The 19,416-nt window shown below is 43.5% G+C and overlaps 1 protein-coding gene across 4 annotated transcripts in view; it reads left to right on the top strand.

Moving 5' to 3' along the window:
• The window catches only part of LOC122651684 (importin-9), a 55,802-nt gene that overhangs the window by 13,631 nt on the left and 22,755 nt on the right, over window positions 1-19,416 (top strand). For all 4 annotated transcript variants that reach the window (XM_043845175.1, XM_043845174.1, XM_043845176.1 and 1 more), the window contains 7 exons: window positions 480-595; window positions 1,175-1,261; window positions 1,366-1,482; window positions 1,596-1,659; window positions 1,816-1,958; window positions 4,298-4,345; window positions 4,466-4,534. In XM_043845175.1, coding sequence (XP_043701110.1) covers window positions 480-595; window positions 1,175-1,261; window positions 1,366-1,482; window positions 1,596-1,659; window positions 1,816-1,958; window positions 4,298-4,345; window positions 4,466-4,534 — 644 coding nt within the window. The remainder of the gene's footprint in view (window positions 1-479; window positions 596-1,174; window positions 1,262-1,365; window positions 1,483-1,595; window positions 1,660-1,815; window positions 1,959-4,297; window positions 4,346-4,465; window positions 4,535-19,416) is intronic.

Here is a 19,416-nt window from a genome sequence, read left to right as displayed (position 1 = left end):
TATAAAAATTGGGGTTGGGGGGAGGTCTACAAGCTTAAGTTCTCTTCATAATGTTAAGACTTGAGAAATTATTTTGGAATTTTTACTATCTTAGAATTGGACATTTTGTGAATCATGTATTATTGGCAGAATATAGTCCATGACTCCATGTAGCGGACCCCATTTAGTTGGGAAAAAGGTTTAGCTGAGTTGAGTTGGCTTGAGTGTGTATTTCCATGGAAAAAATTTAACTATTATCTTTTTGGCTTGTGCTCCATACCTTGAGTTGTATGCACCTAGTAGAAAGTAGAATGCATGCATTCTCTCCTTTACATTTGAACATGCTCTTTGTGAGGTAATTATGTTAGATTTTAAATTGCTCTGTCTGGAAATCTTTTCCGAAGCTATGTGAGTTGTTTGACTGGACTTACTGCTTGATCATTTGACTGTCTTACAAATTTGTTGTTATTCAATTGAATAAAGGTTCTAAATTTGTGCAGTTCGTGGAGGTCTAAGATGCTTGGCTCTTCTCTCTGGTGATTTGGATGATACAGTGGTGCCAAAGTTAGTGCCTGTTTTGTTCCCTTGTTTGCATACAATTGTATCATCTCCCCAGGTTAGCTTATGGCCTTACATTTCATGTTGTTATTTCATGTTACAATTGTAAACACTCTAAACATAAAAGCATAAGAGGCAAATACTGTCTCTAGACATTAATGCTTTTGAATATCTTTGGGGAAATATATTAATCTTTTAGTTGCCATTTGATATTAGGTATCTGTAAAATTGATCCAAAATTTGAAAAATCTATAGTTCAAGCCCTCTATTTTTTTGTTCTTTTATATTGTATTCCTTATCCATGGCTTCCTTGGGAGCTGTTGCCTGTACTTTATTCCGTCTGTATTCTTGGCTAAGTAGTAAATTCTAATAATCATAAAAAGTTCTCTTGTATAGAACACCTGGCAACAATATCATGACTATGTTATCAGCTGTTTCAACCTATGGCACTCTACGATCTTTTTCCATTTCTGTTTTACTGAAAAGGAATTCTGTCTTATCATTTTCACCACATCTAGTCACTTAATTCTGATTCATCTCATGTATTCACTTAATCCTGATACTTCTGTTTTTTTCTTTTTCTTTTAATCTTTCTCTTTTGGCACATATGCATAATGTTGAATTTTTTTTAATGTAGATCTATGATAAACATTTGCGTGCAAAAGCCCTTTCAATAGTTCACTCTTGCACTTCCATTCTTGGGGCAATGAGTGGTGTATATAAGGTATTTCTGATACTGCCTTATTGGAATGCAGCTCTGGTACTTTTTTGTTGGATTAGAAGGTTTGGTCTAATTTTAAATTACTTGGTTGATAACTATTTGATCAGGCAGAAACTAGTGATTTGATTCTACCAATGCTCAAATCATGGATAGATCAGTTCTCCATCATCTTACAATCTCCAGTGAGGTTTGAGGATCTTGATGATTGGAGCATCAGGATGGAGGTAAATTTGTGCCTTTAAAAACTTTCATCATTATGTGGCTACTTGCTTGGCTCATTAGAGTAAGTTAAATATATAGTTGATTAATCTCTGATATCTCGGGTTACCACTGTCAGGTTTTGAAATGCTTGAATCAGTTTGTGCAGAATTTCCCCAGCCTTACAGAAGCAGAGTTTTCTGGTATGCCTTCCCCTCCCCCCCCCCCCTCCAAAGTAACATTAGGTCTGATTCTTGAATTAAAAATTTTGATGGGTAAATCTTGCATAATTTCTGGATCTTATCATTGGTGTTTTCAGTGATTAATGTAAGGCTCAATGATATCCTACATTGCTGCAGTTATTGTGACACCTTTGTGGCAAACATTTATATCATCTTTAAAAGTATATGAGGCATCATCAGTTCAAGGTACAGATGATCCTTATCTGGGAGGTTATGACTCGGATGGTGCAGAAAAAGGTCTTGAGTCCTTTGTCATTCAGGTATAGTCTTTTAGGATGCATATATTTCTCTACTCAGAAAAGTGTGAAAACTATAAAATTGTCCATCTGATTGATATACACAATGATGAAGAATGTCAATGGAAAGTTGAATCCTTGTTGCATTAAGGACACACTCTTTTTATTTTTTGGGCCATGTGATGGACACAAGCTTGTGTGCTTGACACTAATGGATCCTTCATTTTTTTTGGGGGTGGGGTGGGGTGGGGGTAAGGAAAAAGGAGACTTCTTCGGTTATTTTTCTAAAGGAGGGAGAGAGGAGAGGTATGGTTATGTGTTTAAACTACTGCGGATAGAATTATTAAATGAAGGTGTCTTTTTGTAAGAAGAAAAATCCTTTGCTAGTATGTATATATGTATGGTTGTCATTTCGTCCATTCAGGAGTAGAAGAACAATTAATGGGATGATGATATTTTGCTTTGGATTAAATAAAGAAACCATGAGTTGGGCATTGATGGACTTGGGAAGTGATGCAGGTCCAAGCATGAGAAAGAAGAAGAAGCCTTAACTAGGCTATTTCGTTGGAGCCTTTTCTATACTTAGTTTTTTTTTAGAGCTCTTATATTGAACCGGTCCAACCACTGGTCCAATTTAAGTGACTCATTCTTATTGGTTGTTTTTTGTTTTATTTTTATTGGCTCTTAGAGCATCTTTTGTATTTCTTTTAAGACTTTGTTTTTAGTCATATTGTGACTAGGATTAGGACTAGGACTCAGATCTGGGATTTCTAATCCAGATCTGACTATTTTGTAAGGCCCTTTTTGGCCCCTCTTATTACTATAAATACACCAATCGTGGGCAGGCTCCCCCACTAATTTTCTGCATAAAAAAACTCTTGTTTCAATCTCAAACTGCTGCCTGCGTGCTGCTGCCTCTGCTCCTCTGCGAGCTTGCATCCTTGTGGATTCAAGGTGGTGAAGGGTGGGTGGATTCCTGCGACTCCTTGCACTGTGAAGGTCAGGAGGCTCTATCAATCTTCAAGCTGCTGCCTTATCTCTGCATTACAGTAAGTTAACCTGCTGCACTTTGTTTTCTCCTATATAAACCTGATCTATACCCTTCTCCCATCAACATTAGACCTCCATTAAACCTGCAACTTAGTTCTGCCCCCTACAACAGAATTTGAAAACCTATCCAAACCCTAACCTCTTTACATCAGTAGGATCCCCTAAACCTGCATATTAAAACCCTATAAGCCCCTTTCCTAAAATCTGCCCCTAAACCCTAGATCTCACAAACAGTCCATTTTCTTAAGGCATCCTACCCGAAACCCTAGGTTTCCAACCTCATCCAAATTTGATCCAACTTATACCATTAGACTTCTAGAAACCTGCACTTCAATACCAAATAAACCCTAGTTCGAAACCCTAACCCTAAGCCTAGTTTTTAACCTAATTACCTAAATCTGTCCATTCGGCCAGCCCTATTACATAATCCTGTTTCCCCTGGTTCCTAGAGGGCTTTGTCCTACCTAGGCTACATTAGGAAGTCATTGTAAATGGGTCACTTGCTTATTTTTTGATAAGTTCTGGAAGCTTTAGACAAAGAACAACCTTTGTCCCAAGATATGTGATGCAGTAGCCAGAAACAAGAAACCAGTTCCTGGTTTGGGTTGGTCTGGTTCAATCGTAAACCAATTCTGTGGTTTAGACCTAGCATGTGTACTGTTCATGTGTTCCTGTTTATGCCAGGTTCTGTTTGGATTTTATTTCTGTATTCTAATGATTATATTAATAGTTGGGCTGGATTAGGTTACTATAAATCCAGTCTTGGTTAGGTCAGTTTCTTTTTGGTTAGTTTACTTTTTGATTTGTTTCTAGAGGGCAGACCTCGGCGCAACAGTAAGGTTGCTCCATTGCGACCTAGTGGTTGCGGGTTCGAGTTGGGAAACAGCCTCTTTTGCGAAGCGGAGGTAAGACTGTGTACTTGGAAAATGAAATGGCTCGTTATCATTTAGTCAACCTAATGTGCACCTGGAAAATGAAACCCTAATGTATTAATTGTTTTCTTCTAATGTAAGAGACCTGTAGAACCTAGGAGGTGTTCTATGACAATTGAGAGTTATTTAGCATGTAATTGACCTCGTAGTTTTTGCCTTGTTTCTTTTTCAATTTCTATGATCAGACTAAACTTGCTGTGTGACTCAGATGCTATGTTACCTATCTAATTGATGCTAATTGTTTTGATTCTTTATCAGTTTTCTGGATCTCAGTAAACTGGTTATTTGATTTCATCCTCAATTGCTAATTGATATATATATATATAATGTATCAATTTAGTTCCTCATTGATGTATTCTTACATTCATCCTTAATCTACAGTTGTTTGAATTTTTATTGACCATTGTGGGCAACTTCAAATTGGTAACGGTGAGTACTGTTTTAATTTGTTCCTGCTTCTGCTTATTGCTTTCTCATGTTTCCTTGTTTTCATATCAAGATGCATGATGCATCAAATTAAAATCATGTCTTGACAATTGATTATTGTAGGTCATAGCGAGAAATGTCAAAGAGTTGGTGTATTATGCTATTGCTTTTCTGCAAATGACAGAACGACAGGTCTCTCTCTCTCTCTGCACCTTGTCTGGTTCATGCTTTTTGGGAAAATCTTTTCCAACTTGTTTTTAAGCATGAGTGATTGGGTTTCTGCATATATTTAGTGATGCAGTTAGCTGTGTTATTTGTCATTCTATTTATTAATATGGTTTTCTTGTTTAGCAGTTGGTGGATTGAGTCAAGGAGTTGAGTTTCATTCAAACTCTTTCTCCAAAGTAGGTTATGATTAGAATGGATTATTTTCTTTAAATACGATGAGATTAAAATGAATGAAGTTATTTTTTGGGATTTTTATGCTGCCGTGGGCTGCTGTTGTGAGTTTTATTGTTCTTTTCTGTCTACTCTAGATCTACTCCTCCAGGTGTGTTCTCTCCATACCTCTCTCCATATCCTTATCTCTTCCTTTCCTGTTATTATTCTGCCTACACTTTTTATTTTTCCTGCAGCTTGCGGTACTGCTGGGCTGAACTAATTTGACTTCCAACACACCCTCACAAGTCTGTTTGGTGCAATATTCAGGTGTAAGTTGCTCTCCTCTAGGCTACCCAGACCCTATGTTCTAGCACCCAAAGTCCATTCCTGTTATGGTATATTTGTTGACACTAAATCTAGTTCTGTACGGTCCGCCAGATCCGTTTTCAGAGTTTGATATCCTCTTAATACTTGATATTTGGGATTGTTGATGGTTAATCCTAAGAGGTTCATGTTGAACTAAATGGCCATTGAGGGGGGGGGGTGAATGAATGGTGTCCAAAAACTGTCCCAACTCGTTCGTTTCCTCAACTCACTCGTGGCGTCACAATCCCTCAGACGTATACCCACATCACAACACCCATTCACATGCACATACCCCACTACCACGTTCACTCACAACCATGTGGCAGGTCTACCAATCATTCCCATACATCCCATCCTGCAGAGCACTTCACTGATATGCATAGAATCACAGGACAGTGCAAGCCACAAGACAGTATGCGTGGTTCGGTAGTGTGCTTACATCCACGGTGCAAATGGTAGCTTGGGCTACAACCCAAATCCTACCCCAATATTATGCACGATACAATATTTAGTGGCACCCACCACAAGGAGCTACAATCTCTGATATATGTAGCTACAACTACAAGGGAGCATCCACCCCTAACTTTATGTGGCACCCACCATAAAGGGTTTACAGCCCCTCTACCAAGCACCCTCTCTGCAGCAACAATGATTACAAGCAAATGGACAACAAGAATGTCCCAATTACAAGCTCAAACTAGTTTAGGCATTTCATCAAACACCATGCCTACGTACTATTAGAAATGCATGGGAATCAAGGTGTGAAGTATCGGGTATCGTATTGGAAAGGTGATTTTCCGAGTCATCATATTGTATCGTATCGTATAGATGCAAGCTACACTAAAGATACACATGGAGATGTTTAGGATACATGCAAAATACAGTTTTGAAGCATAAAATATTATAAATAACTAATATGTTGAATATTTCATGCATAAAGAGGAGAACAAAGTATGACGAGACAAGTGCAATCAAATTTTTTTTTGGTGAATAAAAAATTATATTACCAAAGCCCAAGGGGGGCGAAAAGGAGAAGAGAACCGAAAAAAAGGGGGGGGAATGTACAAAGAGGGAAACACGGGGGGGGGGGGAGGGGCGGTAGAGCAGATCCCAGGCCCAATTAAGTGGGGGAGAGGGATCTTAAGAGAGCACTATCTAAACCCCAGGACACAACAATATGCCTGTTCCTTGGGGAGTCCAAAACAGCCTTGGTAGGAAGAAAAGTAAGCTTAGTGGAGACATCCCAGAAGATGACTTTCCAAATCAAGTCAAAAGAGCGAGATTTGGAGGTCCATCTCCTAAGGTTCCTCTCCATCCAAATGTGGTAAAGAGAAGCGCAAAACACAAGCTTGCCAATAGTGTCACGATCGAGCATCCAAGGTAAGTCACACCAGCCAAAGCCACTCTCGAGCGAAAGGGAGATGTCTCCTACATGCGAGGCCGTATAAACGAAAGGGCTTTTTTCCAAATGGTAGAGGTAAAGGGGCATGCAAAAAAAGGTGGTCAATGTCTTCCAACCATTCCAAATGTAAGATGCAAGATGCGGGACGTGGATTCTATGCGGGAGAGGAAGGCTTGGGTAGGGAGGCAAAGGTTAAGGGTTCTCCAAGCAAGGAAGCTATGACGAGGGATGCGGCCTTCAACCGCACTAACTTATGCCATAGACAAGAGGGGCTTGGGTTTTCACTAGATTCCGTGCATCTAAAGTCGAAAAGGCCATTAGTGGAGGGGAGCCAAATAACTCGTCCTGTGAGCACTGGGGGAGGGAGGAAGGGTAGGGAGGAATTCCGGATCAAGGAGAGGGCGAGGGGGTAGGGTAGGGAGGGGGGGACCAAAACCCTGAAAAATGATGGAGGAGAGGGGAGCAGACTTTGGAATGCCGGAGGAATAAATTGTTCTGCTCCAAAGAAGTTGTAGAGGACACTAAAGGGATGCCAGGGGTCAAGCCAAAGGGAGGTGGAGGATCCATCCATGATGGAGGAGGAGATGGCTCTAAGGGCCAGGGGGCGGAGAAGAAGGATCTTGCGCCAGATCCAAGAAGAATCCGCAGGGACGGATATAGTCCAAATGGAGTCATTCTTGAGGAAGTGGGAGTAGACCCAATGGACCCAAATGGAGTCATGCTTAGAGGAGATTTTCCAAATAAGCTTCAAAATACCTGAGGTATTGGAATCACGGATTCGGCGGATGCCCAGACCTCCTTCGGATTTTGGGAGGTAGATGGATTTCCAGCTGAGAGGGTGGAGGAATCTATGGGATTCTTTTCCTTTCCAGAGGAAAGCACAGAAAAGGGCTTCCATAGCTTTGATGGTGGCTTTGGGAAGGGCAAAGATGCCGCACCAATAGATATAAGAAGATTGAAGCACCGATTTGATGCATTCAAGCCTACCCGCATAGGATAGGAGTCTACCCTTCCAGAGCTGAAGACGCTTGCGAATATTGCACAAGCATGGGAGTGCAATGATGACTAGAGAGCCTAGCAGGGATAAGGGGAAGACCTGCATTTCACCGGAAGAGAGCCAAGAGAAAACCAATGAGATTCGGAGGAGGTAGTCTCGGGCAAGGGTCGAGACACCGTGAGAGGAAGAGTTTGGATTTAAGGACATTAATGCGGAGGCCGAGAGACTCTCGAAGAGGTTAAGGGAAGCCATGATCTCGTAGATGGAAGAGGGGGAAGCTTGAGAAGATCATAAGATCGTCAAGAAAGGCCAAATGGGTGAGGTTCGGATGCTTGCATTTGGGAATTGGGGAGATGAGGTGGAGATCGGTTTTGGCTTGGATGCTCCTGGAAAGGACTTCCAAGGCCAGAGAAAATGGAAAAGGAGAGAGAGGACATCCCTGACGAATACCAACTTTAGATTTGAAAACCCCCGCCGGGGAGCCATTCACAATAACTGAGAAAGAGGGGGTGGATAAGCAAGCATGGACCCAGCGAATGAAAGCAGGGGGGAATCCCATCTGGGAGAGCACATCATCGATGAAGTCCCATCTGAGGGAATCAAAAGCTTTGTGAAGGTTTATCTTCATAAGGGCAGCAGGAGAGTGGGATTTTTTGTCAAATCCACGCACAATCTCTAAGCAAAGGATAATATTATCTGCAATGCTTCTACCCTCTATGAAGGCAGATTTGTTGGGGCTGACCAAGGCAGGGATGACAAACTTGATCCTATTTGCCAGGATTTTGGCAATGAACTTGTAGAGAAGATTACAGAGAGAAATAGGTCTGAAGTCGAAAAGAGAGGAGGCTCCATCATGCTTAGGGATGAGGCAGAGGAAGGTTTGGTCGACCGGGCAAGCCGTGGTCAGGGTTGAAGAAGAAGTCAAATGGCTCGATTAGATCGTCCTTGAGATGGTCCCAACAACTAAGAAAGAATCCTATGTCAAGCCATCACGACACGGGGCCTTATCGGATTTATGGGACAAGATTGCCTTAGTAATCTCATCATCGGAAGGGATGGCAAGAAGAGAGTTAGCCAAGGAGGAAGGGGCAAATTTGTTAATGAGACCGGGGGGGAGGGGGGAGGAAGGGAGGAGGTGGGGGTTGAAGAGAGGAGAAAAAGGAAGCGGCCTCGGTTTTGATGTCAAGGACAGAGGAAAGAGGGGATCCATCACGGGAAATGAGCAGGGTGATGGAGTTGTAGCTTTGCCTGGCTTTCAACGAGCGGTGGAAGAAAGCCGAGTTGGAATCACCAAGCTCTAGCCATTTGGTACAGGATTTTTGGCGGAGAAAGCTTTCTTCTAGGGAAAAGGGAAAAGAGCTCATCCGAAAGCTTTCTCTCCTCCTCCACTAGCAGAGGGCAAAGCGGATCCGCTTGCAAACGAGATTGCACAGAGGCAAGGTCAGAGCAGCAAGAAGAGACCCGGGAGGGGAGATTTTCAAAGGTGGCAGAACTTCAGAGTTTGAGCTCAGCTTTGGTGAGCCGGAGCTTCCTGGCGAAGGCCACGAGGGGGAGGGAGGTGCAGTGGACGGGGGAGTTCCAAGCTTTGAGGATGGTAGGGAGATAGAGCTGATGGGAAGTCCACATATCGAAGAATTTAAAGGGTTTGGGGCCAAAGGAGGAATACTGCTGGATGAGAAAATGACAAGGACTGTGGTCGGAGAGACCTTGAAGCAGGAAATTGGTATGGGAGTGAGGAAATAAGGTGAGCTAGGCTTCATTTGTGAGGAAGCGATCTAACTTGCAAGCAATTCTTTCGATGCCTCCTCAACGATTGTGCCAGTTAAGGGGGGAGCCCGACCAACGGAGATCATCGATACCAATGTCCTCAATGCAGCCATTAAAAGGCTTGACATTGTGGAACTCAATTGGGCGACCACCAATTTTCTCAGGTTGGAATCTGACAGTGTTGAAGTCACCTCCTACTCCCCAAGGGAGGGGACCAATCCCAGCTTTAATGAGAGCTAGGTCATCCCAGAGAGAAACGCGGTCAACAGCCCTATTGAAGGCATAGACAAAAGTGATATAGAAGGATATGGGGGAATTAGGGAGGGAGAGGAGAAGGTGGAGGAGCTGGGGGGAGGAGTGAGAGATGGAGATGTGAATTTTGGAGGGGTCCCACAGGATCCAAATCCTTCCATTAAGAGAATGGTTGTAATTGGAGATGAAGGACCAAGAGGGGGCAATAGAAGCAGCAATTCGAGAGGCATTCTCTTGCAAGACATGAGTTTCAAGAGGGCGAAGGAGGAGTGAGAAGATTTAATGAGGGCTCTAATGTCATGGTGCTTGGCCGGGAATCGAGGCCCCGACATTCCAAAAGAAACCGCGACATGGGAAACTAGAGGGAGAAGGGCATCGATGACCTAGGGGGGACACTTCTATACCTCTTACGGAAGTAAGCTAGGGTGGGGCGATGGCGGGCAATAACAGATGCAGCCAGGGAACCTTCGGTGCCAAACATTGAAACCAAGGGGGAGGGGAGGTGGGAGGGATGACCAAATCTAAAGGGGGGATGGCACACAAATGACAAGGAAAGGGGAGAGGGGGGGTTAGAGCAAAGGGGGTGGAAGAGGGGGTTATAGGGATGAAAAAAGCTTAAGGCAAGGTCAAGCAAGGTGATGGGTAGGGACAGATGTGGGGAGTTGGTGTGCAAGGGAGAGGTGGGCCTCGGAAGTGGGACGGGTGGTTGGAGTGGGTCAGGGTAGAGAGAATGGGAGAGGAGGGCCTGTCTATGGGCTGGGTGGAGTGTTAGAGTTTATATGTTGTAAGGGTATTTTAGGGACTAGTTAGTTTACTAGTTGCCTTATGTTGTAATTCTCTTTTTTCCCTTTTACCTCCCTAGGGAGGAGTATGTAATTTGTTCTATTCTCATTAGTGAAGTAATATAGGTGTGTGAGAGACATTCTCTCTAACACAACTTTTCCACCGAATTCTCTTCCTCTCCATTTCTTCATCTTCTTCTATCTTCTTCTTCTTTCTTACCTTACATCCATTACCTAAATCTCAACTTGGTATCAGAGCAACCTTCGTTTATGGTTTGAGAGTCGTCCTACAAGCTCTCTTCCTCCTTTCCCTCTCTTTGGAACCCTAGGTTACAAAGGGGTTCCAAGGAAGAGGCTGATATGTGAAAACTTTGAAGAAATCATGCCATATCTCTTGATGAAGTTTATGGAAGCACTAAGATAGGTCTTCATGTAAAGACTTGGCTGTTTGAAGCCCAAATCAATGAAAGACAACCCAGAATACTGTTCTGTGAATAGTAACCCGAGAAATTACTGTTCCTTTTTCTGAAACAGCTCTTGTTCTCCCTCATCTTGGCTTTGTTGAAGCTTGGACCTGGCCCATTGAGTCGCCCTAGGGTCCCCTTTCAAGCCCCCAAAACATTGGTTGCAAAGGAGGAAAGCCCAAGGTCTGCAACTCACTTTTTATGTTGCTGCTAAGAATCCGCACTGTTCAGGTAAGTTTTTCTTGTTTCTCCTTCATCCAAGGTCAGTTGGAGATGAAATCAGGTCCTGTGGAGTCGCTTGAGTCTACTTTCAAGCCTATATAGGCTCACTGGTGATATCTAGTCCTCTTTTTCTGCTACTCCAAACTGTGATGCTCTATAATGCTGCCAGTTGTTGAAATAATGACTGTTTTGTGATATACTACTGTATGGAACCTATTTGATGGGTTTTATTTGCTGAGTTATATTGTTTCAAGATTATGGGTTGTTTTATAATGGATAGAAGGTGCTATTGGTGAAGAAGGGGGCTACTAACCTAGATGGTATGTGATACTTTCAGCTGCTAGGTGTTGGTGAGGTGTGTTGTTTGAGTCTCTCGTGTTGTTGTATGATGCCATTACACTTTGAAGCATATGGTGGAATTGGATATTGTTGAAGTATTAGCTTGGTTTTGCTACTTGGACCTGCAATTACCAGGTGTTTGAAATTTTTTTTTTTTGGGTTGAGAATATACTCCCCATTGGATTTGAGTATCATTTCCTTTTCTTTGTTCATTCCTACATTATGTCAGCTCTTGGTGGAAGAGGCCAGGGTCCAACCTAAGAAAATGACAGAGATAGGTTCCGTTGTGACCACTGTGGGAAGTTTGGACATACGCGAGAGAGATGTTGGACACTTCATGGTTATCTCCCCGGTATACCAGTGCGCGTAAGAGAGGGGAGCCAGAGCATACACCTTGTTGACGAGGATACACCTATGCGACCTCCATATGGACTACGGGGCAGACATGTCTTGCCCGGCCTTCCACTTTACAGGTGGCCTCTACATTTGGCTCTTCTACTACCTCTATGTGGGTCATTGACTCTGGAGCCACCGATCATATGACTGGCATATCTCGGTGTTATGACTCTTACTCTACCTATTATGGTCGGAAAAGGTTAGAGTTCTTGATGGTTCCTATTCTTCCATTTCTCGGTAAAGGTAGTGTCCGTGTTACTTCATCTCTCTCTCTTGACTGCTTCTCTACATGTTCCTCAATTTCATACTAATCTCCTATCTCGTGAGCCATCTAACCAAATCCTCAATTGCTCTGTTACTTTCTTTCCATCTCATTGTGTTTTTCAGATTTGGTGACAAAGAGGGTAATTAGCGAGGCCGTGAGGAAAAGGGGCTCTACCTTCTTGTCTGAGTCCATCATGTCTTACGACTCGATCATATGTATGTGGGCGTAATGACAATAGTAATGTTGATTCTGTTATGTTGTGGCATCGCGTTTGGGTCACCCTTCTTTTGGTATTATGAGGGCCAAATTACCCCACCTGTTTTCTTCCATTCCTTCTTCCCATGTGTTTAAGTGTGAACCCTGTTTATTTGCCAAACATTGTCGTTCTCCTTATCCTTATCATGGTCATAGATCTGATGTTCCTTTCCATATTGTGCACTCTGATGTTTGGGGACCATCTCCCACTACTTCTCTATCTGGCTATCGTTATTTTGTTTCCTTTGTTGACGACTATTCCAGATCCACTTGGACCTACTTACTGAAGCAAAAAAGTGATGTTTATGATGCTTTTAAAAATTTTTATCAGCTTAATTGTACCCAGTTTTATGCTCGCATTCAAATTGTTCGTTCTGATAAAGGGGGGGTATATGTATTGGGGGCTTCAACAGTTTTTTACTGATCATGGCATTATCCATCAAGTTGCTTGTGTTGACACCCCTCAACGAAATGGGGTGGCAGAAAGGAAAGATCGCCATCTGTTGGAAATCACTAGGAGTCTTCTGTTTGGCATGCATGTTCCTAAGACTTTTTGGTCTGTATCCCTTCTTACTGCTGCCTTTTTAATCAATCGTATGCCCTCTAAACTTCTTGGCTCCAAATCCCTTATAGACTTGTTGTCTCCTCAGACTTCTGCTTTCTCTCTTCCTCCTAAGGTGTTTGGGTGTGTCTGCTATGTCCATGTCAATAAATGTGCTCGGACCAAGCTTGACCCCAAAGCACTCAAATGTATTTTTCTTGGATACTCCTCCTTTACCAAGGGGTATAAGTGCTACCATCCTTCTTCCAGGAGGACATTTCTCTCCAAAGATGTTACCTTCTTTGAATCTATTCCTTTCTTTACTTCTTCTCATCATCCTCTTCAGGGGGAGAATAGTGGAAATGAAGAGGCTGCTTCTATCCCTTTCTATCCACCTTTGCCTACTTCTCCGTTTCTGCTTGATATTGGGAAACACAAAGAAGGGGCTGTTGTTGATACTGATACTCATTCAGTAATGATGCTAGCAATGAAACAAAGGGCTGTTGTTGTTGAAAATGGTTTTGGTAATCGAAAGATTACCACATTACATACAAAAGAGGTGAAGGCTTGCATAATACAGACAGTAAGACCTGCGAGAGCCCTCTTTGATCCTCATCCCGAGCTCCACCGACCTCATTCAGGTGATATCCCTCCTCCTCCCTCTGATTTAGACCTTCCGATTGCTGTTAGAAAAGGAAAGAGAGCTTGTACTAACCCTATTTCCCAGTTTGTTTCCTATAATGCTCTCTCTCCCACAAGTCTTGCTTTCACTGTTGCTCTTTCTTCTGATTCCATTCCCAGGAATCTCACTGAAGCTATGTCTGACCCAAAGTGGAAGCAAGCCATGTCTGAGGAAATGATGGCTCTTGAGAAGAATGGTACTTGGAAATTAGTAGATCTTCCTAGGGGAAGAGTCCCAGTCGGATGCAGGTGGGTTTATACAATCAAGTATAGGTCTGATGGTGCAGTTGAGAGGTACAAAGCAAGATTGGTAGCCAAAGGTTATAGTCAAGTGTATGGGATTGATTATCAGGAGACATTAGCTCCTGTAGCTAAACACAATTCTATTCGGGTTCTCTTATCATTGGCAGCCAATAGGGATTGGCCCCTATTCCAGTTGGATGTGAAGAAGGCGTTCCTCCATGGTGACTTAGAGGAGGAAGTATACATGCAGCCTCCTCCTGGCTTTAAGTTCCCTTCAGCTGAAGGCAAGGTGTGTCTCCTAAAAAAGGCTTTATATGGTCTCAAACAATCTTCAAAAGCATGGTTTGAGAGGTTCGCAGCTATTCTCAAGAATGGATACTCTCAAAGTCAAGCTGACCATACCTTATTTACTTGGCGTGGTAATGGTACCATTACAGCCCTTATAGTCTATGTTGATGACATTATTGTATCTGGTAATGACAGTGTTGAGTTAGCTAGATCAAGTCCTACTTGGCTCAACAGTTTGAGATTAAAGATTTGGGTCCCTTGAGGTATTTTTTGGGAATTGAAGTGTCACGGTCCAAGAAAGGCATCAACATATGTCAAAGGAAGTTTGTTCTTGACTTGTTAAAAGAGACAAGGATGTTGGGCTGCAAACCAATGAGCTCTCCTATTGAGCAAAATCACAAACTAGGAGAAGATTGTGGTCCCCTCTTGTTGATGCAGGAAGTACCGTAGATTAGTGGGGAAACTCATCTACCTGTCTATGACTCGCCCGATATTTCTTATGCAGTGGGAGTTGTGAGTCGGTTTATGCATGCCCCCAAGTGTGGGCACTTGGATGCTGTATACCGTATACTTAGATACTTGAAGTCCTCCCCAGGGAATGGACTATTGTATGCCAGGCATGATCACCTGAGGATAGAGGGCTTTACAGATGCTGATTGGGTTGGATCCATCTCAGACAGAAGATCTACTTCGGTTATTGCACATTTGTTGGTGGTAATTTGGTTACATGGAGAAGCAAGAAACAACCTGTTGTAGCTAGATCCAAAGTCAGCAGGCACTTAGGGCAATGGCACATGGAGTTTGTGAACTTATATGGTGAAGCGATTAGTTCGGGAGTTAGGGTTTGCTGTAAATGATCCTATGCTGCTCTATTGTGACAACAAGGCAGCTATAAGCATTGCTCACAATCCGGTACAACACGATAGAACTAAGCACATTGAAGTGGACCGGCATTTCATCAAGGAGAAAATAGACTTCGGCTGTATTTGCACTCCTTTTGTGAAGACAGGTGATCAATTGGCGGACATCTTTACCAAGGGGCTTTCTTCTCTCCAGTTTGGTACCCTATTATGCAAGCTGGGAATGCATGATATTTATTCTCCAGCTTGAGGGGGAGTGTTAGAGTTTATATGTTGTAAGGGTATTTTAGGGACTAGTTAGTTTACTAGTTGCCTCATGTTGTAATTCTCTTTTTTCCCTTTTACCTCCCTAGGGAGGAGTATGTAATTTGTTCTATTCTCATTAGTGAAGTAATGTAGGTGTGTGAGAGACATTCTCTCTAACACAACTTTTCCACCGAATTCTCTTCCTCTCCATTTCTTCATCTTCTTCTAACTTCTTCTTCTTTCTTACCTTACATCCATCACCTAAATCTCAACTTAGAGGTGGCAGGAAAGTGGGCCGTGGATTGGGTGGGCCAGGAGCTGGGTCGGGTTGTGTGGAGAATGGTTCTAGAATGGAGGGTGGAGGTCGAAGGGTCAAGGTTAGTGGTAAAGTTGTGGTTTAAGTGAGCTGGAGGGGGTAGAATTGGAAGATTGTAATTAAAGAAAGATGGTATTCGGTTAAGAGCAGATGGTTTGGATGGGTTCTGGGCCGGGTTAAGGTGATGGTTTAAAGAGAGCAAGGGTGAAGAGGGAATTAGGCTGGATGTGGGCCCAGGGGGGTTAGGTAGAAGGGGGGGGGGGGGGCAGCTCAGATAATGTAGTCCTAGATAGGTAGGAGACCTACTAGGAGCCAAACAACAAGATCAAACAACAAAAGGGGCTGCTGGTTCGAATGGACAGCCAATAGGATTTAGGTCAATTCCTAGGGTTTGGGTTGGATATTGGGAAAGGGGTTTATAGGGTATTAATGGGCAGGTCTAGGGGGGTCAATATGGTATAAAAATAATAGGATTTGGGAAGGTTTTAAAATTCTGCAATTCTGGACAGAATTGAGTTGCAGATTTTAGGTTTAATGGAGTGGGGAAATGGAGGGGTTGTAGTGGAGACTAAGGGCTGTGTTTAAGGTCGAGTGTAGGGAGAGGTGTGGAGAATATAGGCTGGTAGTATGGTTCGAAATTGATGGCCAGATCTGTAGTTATGAGGGAGTCCTAGTTGAGGTAGGAGTTGGAGGTTTAATGGAAATTAGGGTTTGATGGATGGAGGGGGTGTGGATTAGGTTAGAGGATGAAGAGGGGAAGGATATATGTAAAAAACTAAGACTACTTACTAGTTTGATCTCCTTCAAAGGCAGCAGCAGCAGCAGCTTGAAGAAGCTCGATTGAATAAGAAGAAAGACCTCCCGATCTATAAGATGCAAGGAGTCGATCGGAGTCCACCAATCCCTTCAACCTTGATATTACTCACAAGGCACACTCACGATGGAGCAAAGGCAGCAACAAAGGCAGCAAGCATGAAGCTAATTTTTATTAATCAAATTCGTCTTCAATATATGGCCCCCTTAGAACCTTATATAAAAGACTCAAAATTAGACTTAGGCACTAAAAAGGAATGGCCTAACCCAATCCTTAACCTATTAGCTAACTTAAACTGACTAGGAAACTGAAATAGAGTCCTAATGACTTAAAAACAACTTAAACTACTTAAAATAAAGAAGATTCCCTAGTAGCCAATAGGATATAAGAACCTCTTAGCCAATAGGATCACTTCACTTAAATTAGACCAATTGAACCAATTGGATGCAACCAATTTAAACTGGTTCAAGTAAAAAAACACAATAAAAATTAAGTATTGGGCTAATCCCGTATGCAACCTATGTACCCCTATTTTAGGCCCAGAAAAGTGGCCTATTACATTAGAAACTCATGGGATCAAAGGCCCAACATGTATGTAACCCAACCCTAGACTTATTTCTAATGAAACAAGCCCTATTTGGTGATGAATCTGCATCATCAGATCTGGAAAAAGAGGTCAAAGGGGTAGCATGGGAAAAGGTGTTAAAAGGGTCCGTTATACTACCTCGCAAAGGAGCATCACACCCATCGAGAGAAGAACTCCTGAGGGTCAGATTTCTGGACTGACCAGTGACAGTGGAAGGCAGCGAGTGTAGAGCTCTCAACTTCGATGCATCCAGGATAGCAGAGGAACTCCCACGAGAATCCATTGCCAAATTAGTGAAACCAGTGTTGCGTGAACTGTTATCCAGCAAGCTCAGGGCAAAAGCTGAAGAAGAGATTGTAGCAGCAGTCGTTGACGACCCGATGGAGGCATCCTCGGACGAAGCTGGGGCTTGAGGAGCCATACTTGCTTGGCCAAGGATTGAGGAGCCAGCGATGGGAGCAGGCGACAGAGATGCTACAGGCATAGGAACCGAGGTGCCATCTTTGTGAGACGGAGAGGCAAAGACTTGGGGTGCTCGGCGGCGGCGGCGACGTCGATGGTGGTGGCACACTTTTGCCCTTCCTCTGCTAGGGGACCTGGATATTCTTGAAGGCAGAGGAGGAGCAGGGTAGCTTGCAGCGACAGGTTGATGACCAGCCGTAGAGAGATCTTCAGGAGCTTGAGGCGATGGAGCGGCTACAGGCGTAGCTACAGGCGATGGCGAGGGAGCAACGACAACAACTTGAGTAGCGACAGCATCTTGAGTCGAAGGGGCAGCGACAACATCTTGGGCCGAAGGTGACACGAAGCTTGAGATGTTGGCAGCAAGATCTGAGGGGGAAGGAGCAGCTCCAACAGCGATGACGGCAGCTTGAACATGAACAGAAGAAGGGGGTGCGGGAGCCGAGGTGCCAATATGATCTTCAGTGGAAGGAGAGATGCCGGAGATGTGTGAGACGGTGACACCATGAATCGGAGAAGATGGAACAACTTCAGGAGCTGCATCAACAACGAGTAGCTTGCTAGGCATCACAGAATGATGCTCAAAGACTTTGCGAGTAGAATGCGGTGAGGTGGAATCCAATCAAACTTGACAGGTTGTTCAAAACTAAACCCATCTTCTTCGACGATGGTGATGGAGAAAGGCGGAGGCTTATCAGCAGGGACATCGATGCACATTCTTGCGAAAGATAATCGGTCCATTTTGAGAGTACGGGCATCACAGAGAGAGGGTATCCCAAGACCGAACCGATCCTGCTTAAACATTCTTTACTCCGATAATGGAATGGAAGACCGAAGCGTCAATCCACAAGGAATGGAGTGAAGTCGACCTTGTGGAGCGGGATGTAGGGATTCCACTGCCGAAGGAAGATTGGTAAGGGCAACAAGCGAGGAGCACCATCTAAAGCTCGCAGCATGGTATCCTCCGAGAAGAACTTAAGACAAAGACACCGTCGGCGGGAAGATATCAACGAACTTTGAGCTCTCCATTGCTTAGTTAGGGAGGCTTTGATGGTGTTGAACGATGGTCTCTTTCCGAGGAAGTGACCCATAAGGCATGAGCGCCATTTGGAAATTTTAGGAGAGAAGCGATTCTTTGGGACAAAGGGCGTAAGAAGCACCATCATGACGGGGAGGTTTAACAAAGTGGAGGGAGAGGTCGGGATGGTTGGAAGAATAAGGGTGAGAAAGCAGGGAAGACCAAGAAATTGGTCCAGGGGGGTGGAGTTGGTGGTGGTGGAGGTGGAAGGGGGAGGGGGAGGAGGTGGAGGAGAAGGGAGTAGTGGCGGTGGGATGGAGGAGGTTTGGGTGTTGGTGGTGGAGGTGAAGGAGGTGTTGGCTGATGGGGTGGGAGGAATACTGGGGATGGTGGTGCTGGTGGGGGAGATGATGGAGGAGCTAAGAGTGGTGGTGGGGGAGGTGGAGGTGCCCGGCGAAGGAAGGAGGGAGGAGCTCATCTCATTTCTCTATCATTGGATTTTGGTCTAAGGTTGAAGTGCAATCAATTGATTATGTATAAAAGATAAGTTTTTTGTGTGAATACAAAAAAAAAAATTTCATTTTCAGTTGGGGAAGATTTAGGGTTTAGATGCACACCTAGTTTGATGCAATCGTTCATGTTGTTTTTCACTAATCTAGTGATCCATTGCAAAAAAGAGATACTAAAAAATCAATATTTGAGCAAAAAAAATCAAAGTTTTGATAGAAAACAGTTCTTGTGCAAATCTGGTTTTGATCCTTGATTGCAGGTTGTTTAATTACCAAATGATGATGAAATCAACACTACGAGAGTTGCTTTTGCCTGTAGAAACAAGGAATCAGGTTGATTTTGCCAAAATAAAATTGATTACAATGCCTTACAGTAACCCTTGGTAAGTGTTTTGAGTCATCGATTGAGTTATATAATATATAAAGCAAGGTACTAAAACTTGGGTCTCGGTACCAACTCGGCTCTTGGAAAAACCGAGAAGAGTCGAGATCTTGCCGAGTTGGTGCATTTTTTTTTCCCAACTCGAAGCCTCAACTTTGGGTCAACCCGAGATATGGACCCGAGATCCGAGATCTCTCCGAGATATGTCGAGTTTTGGCAAGTTAGGTAAGGTATTTAAGT

The sequence above is a fragment of the Telopea speciosissima genome, chromosome 2 (assembly GCF_018873765.1).
Source record: "Telopea speciosissima isolate NSW1024214 ecotype Mountain lineage chromosome 2, Tspe_v1, whole genome shotgun sequence".
Lineage (NCBI taxonomy): Eukaryota > Viridiplantae > Streptophyta > Magnoliopsida > Proteales > Proteaceae > Telopea > Telopea speciosissima.
This window is presented reverse-complemented; position numbering and strand designations above follow the sequence as displayed.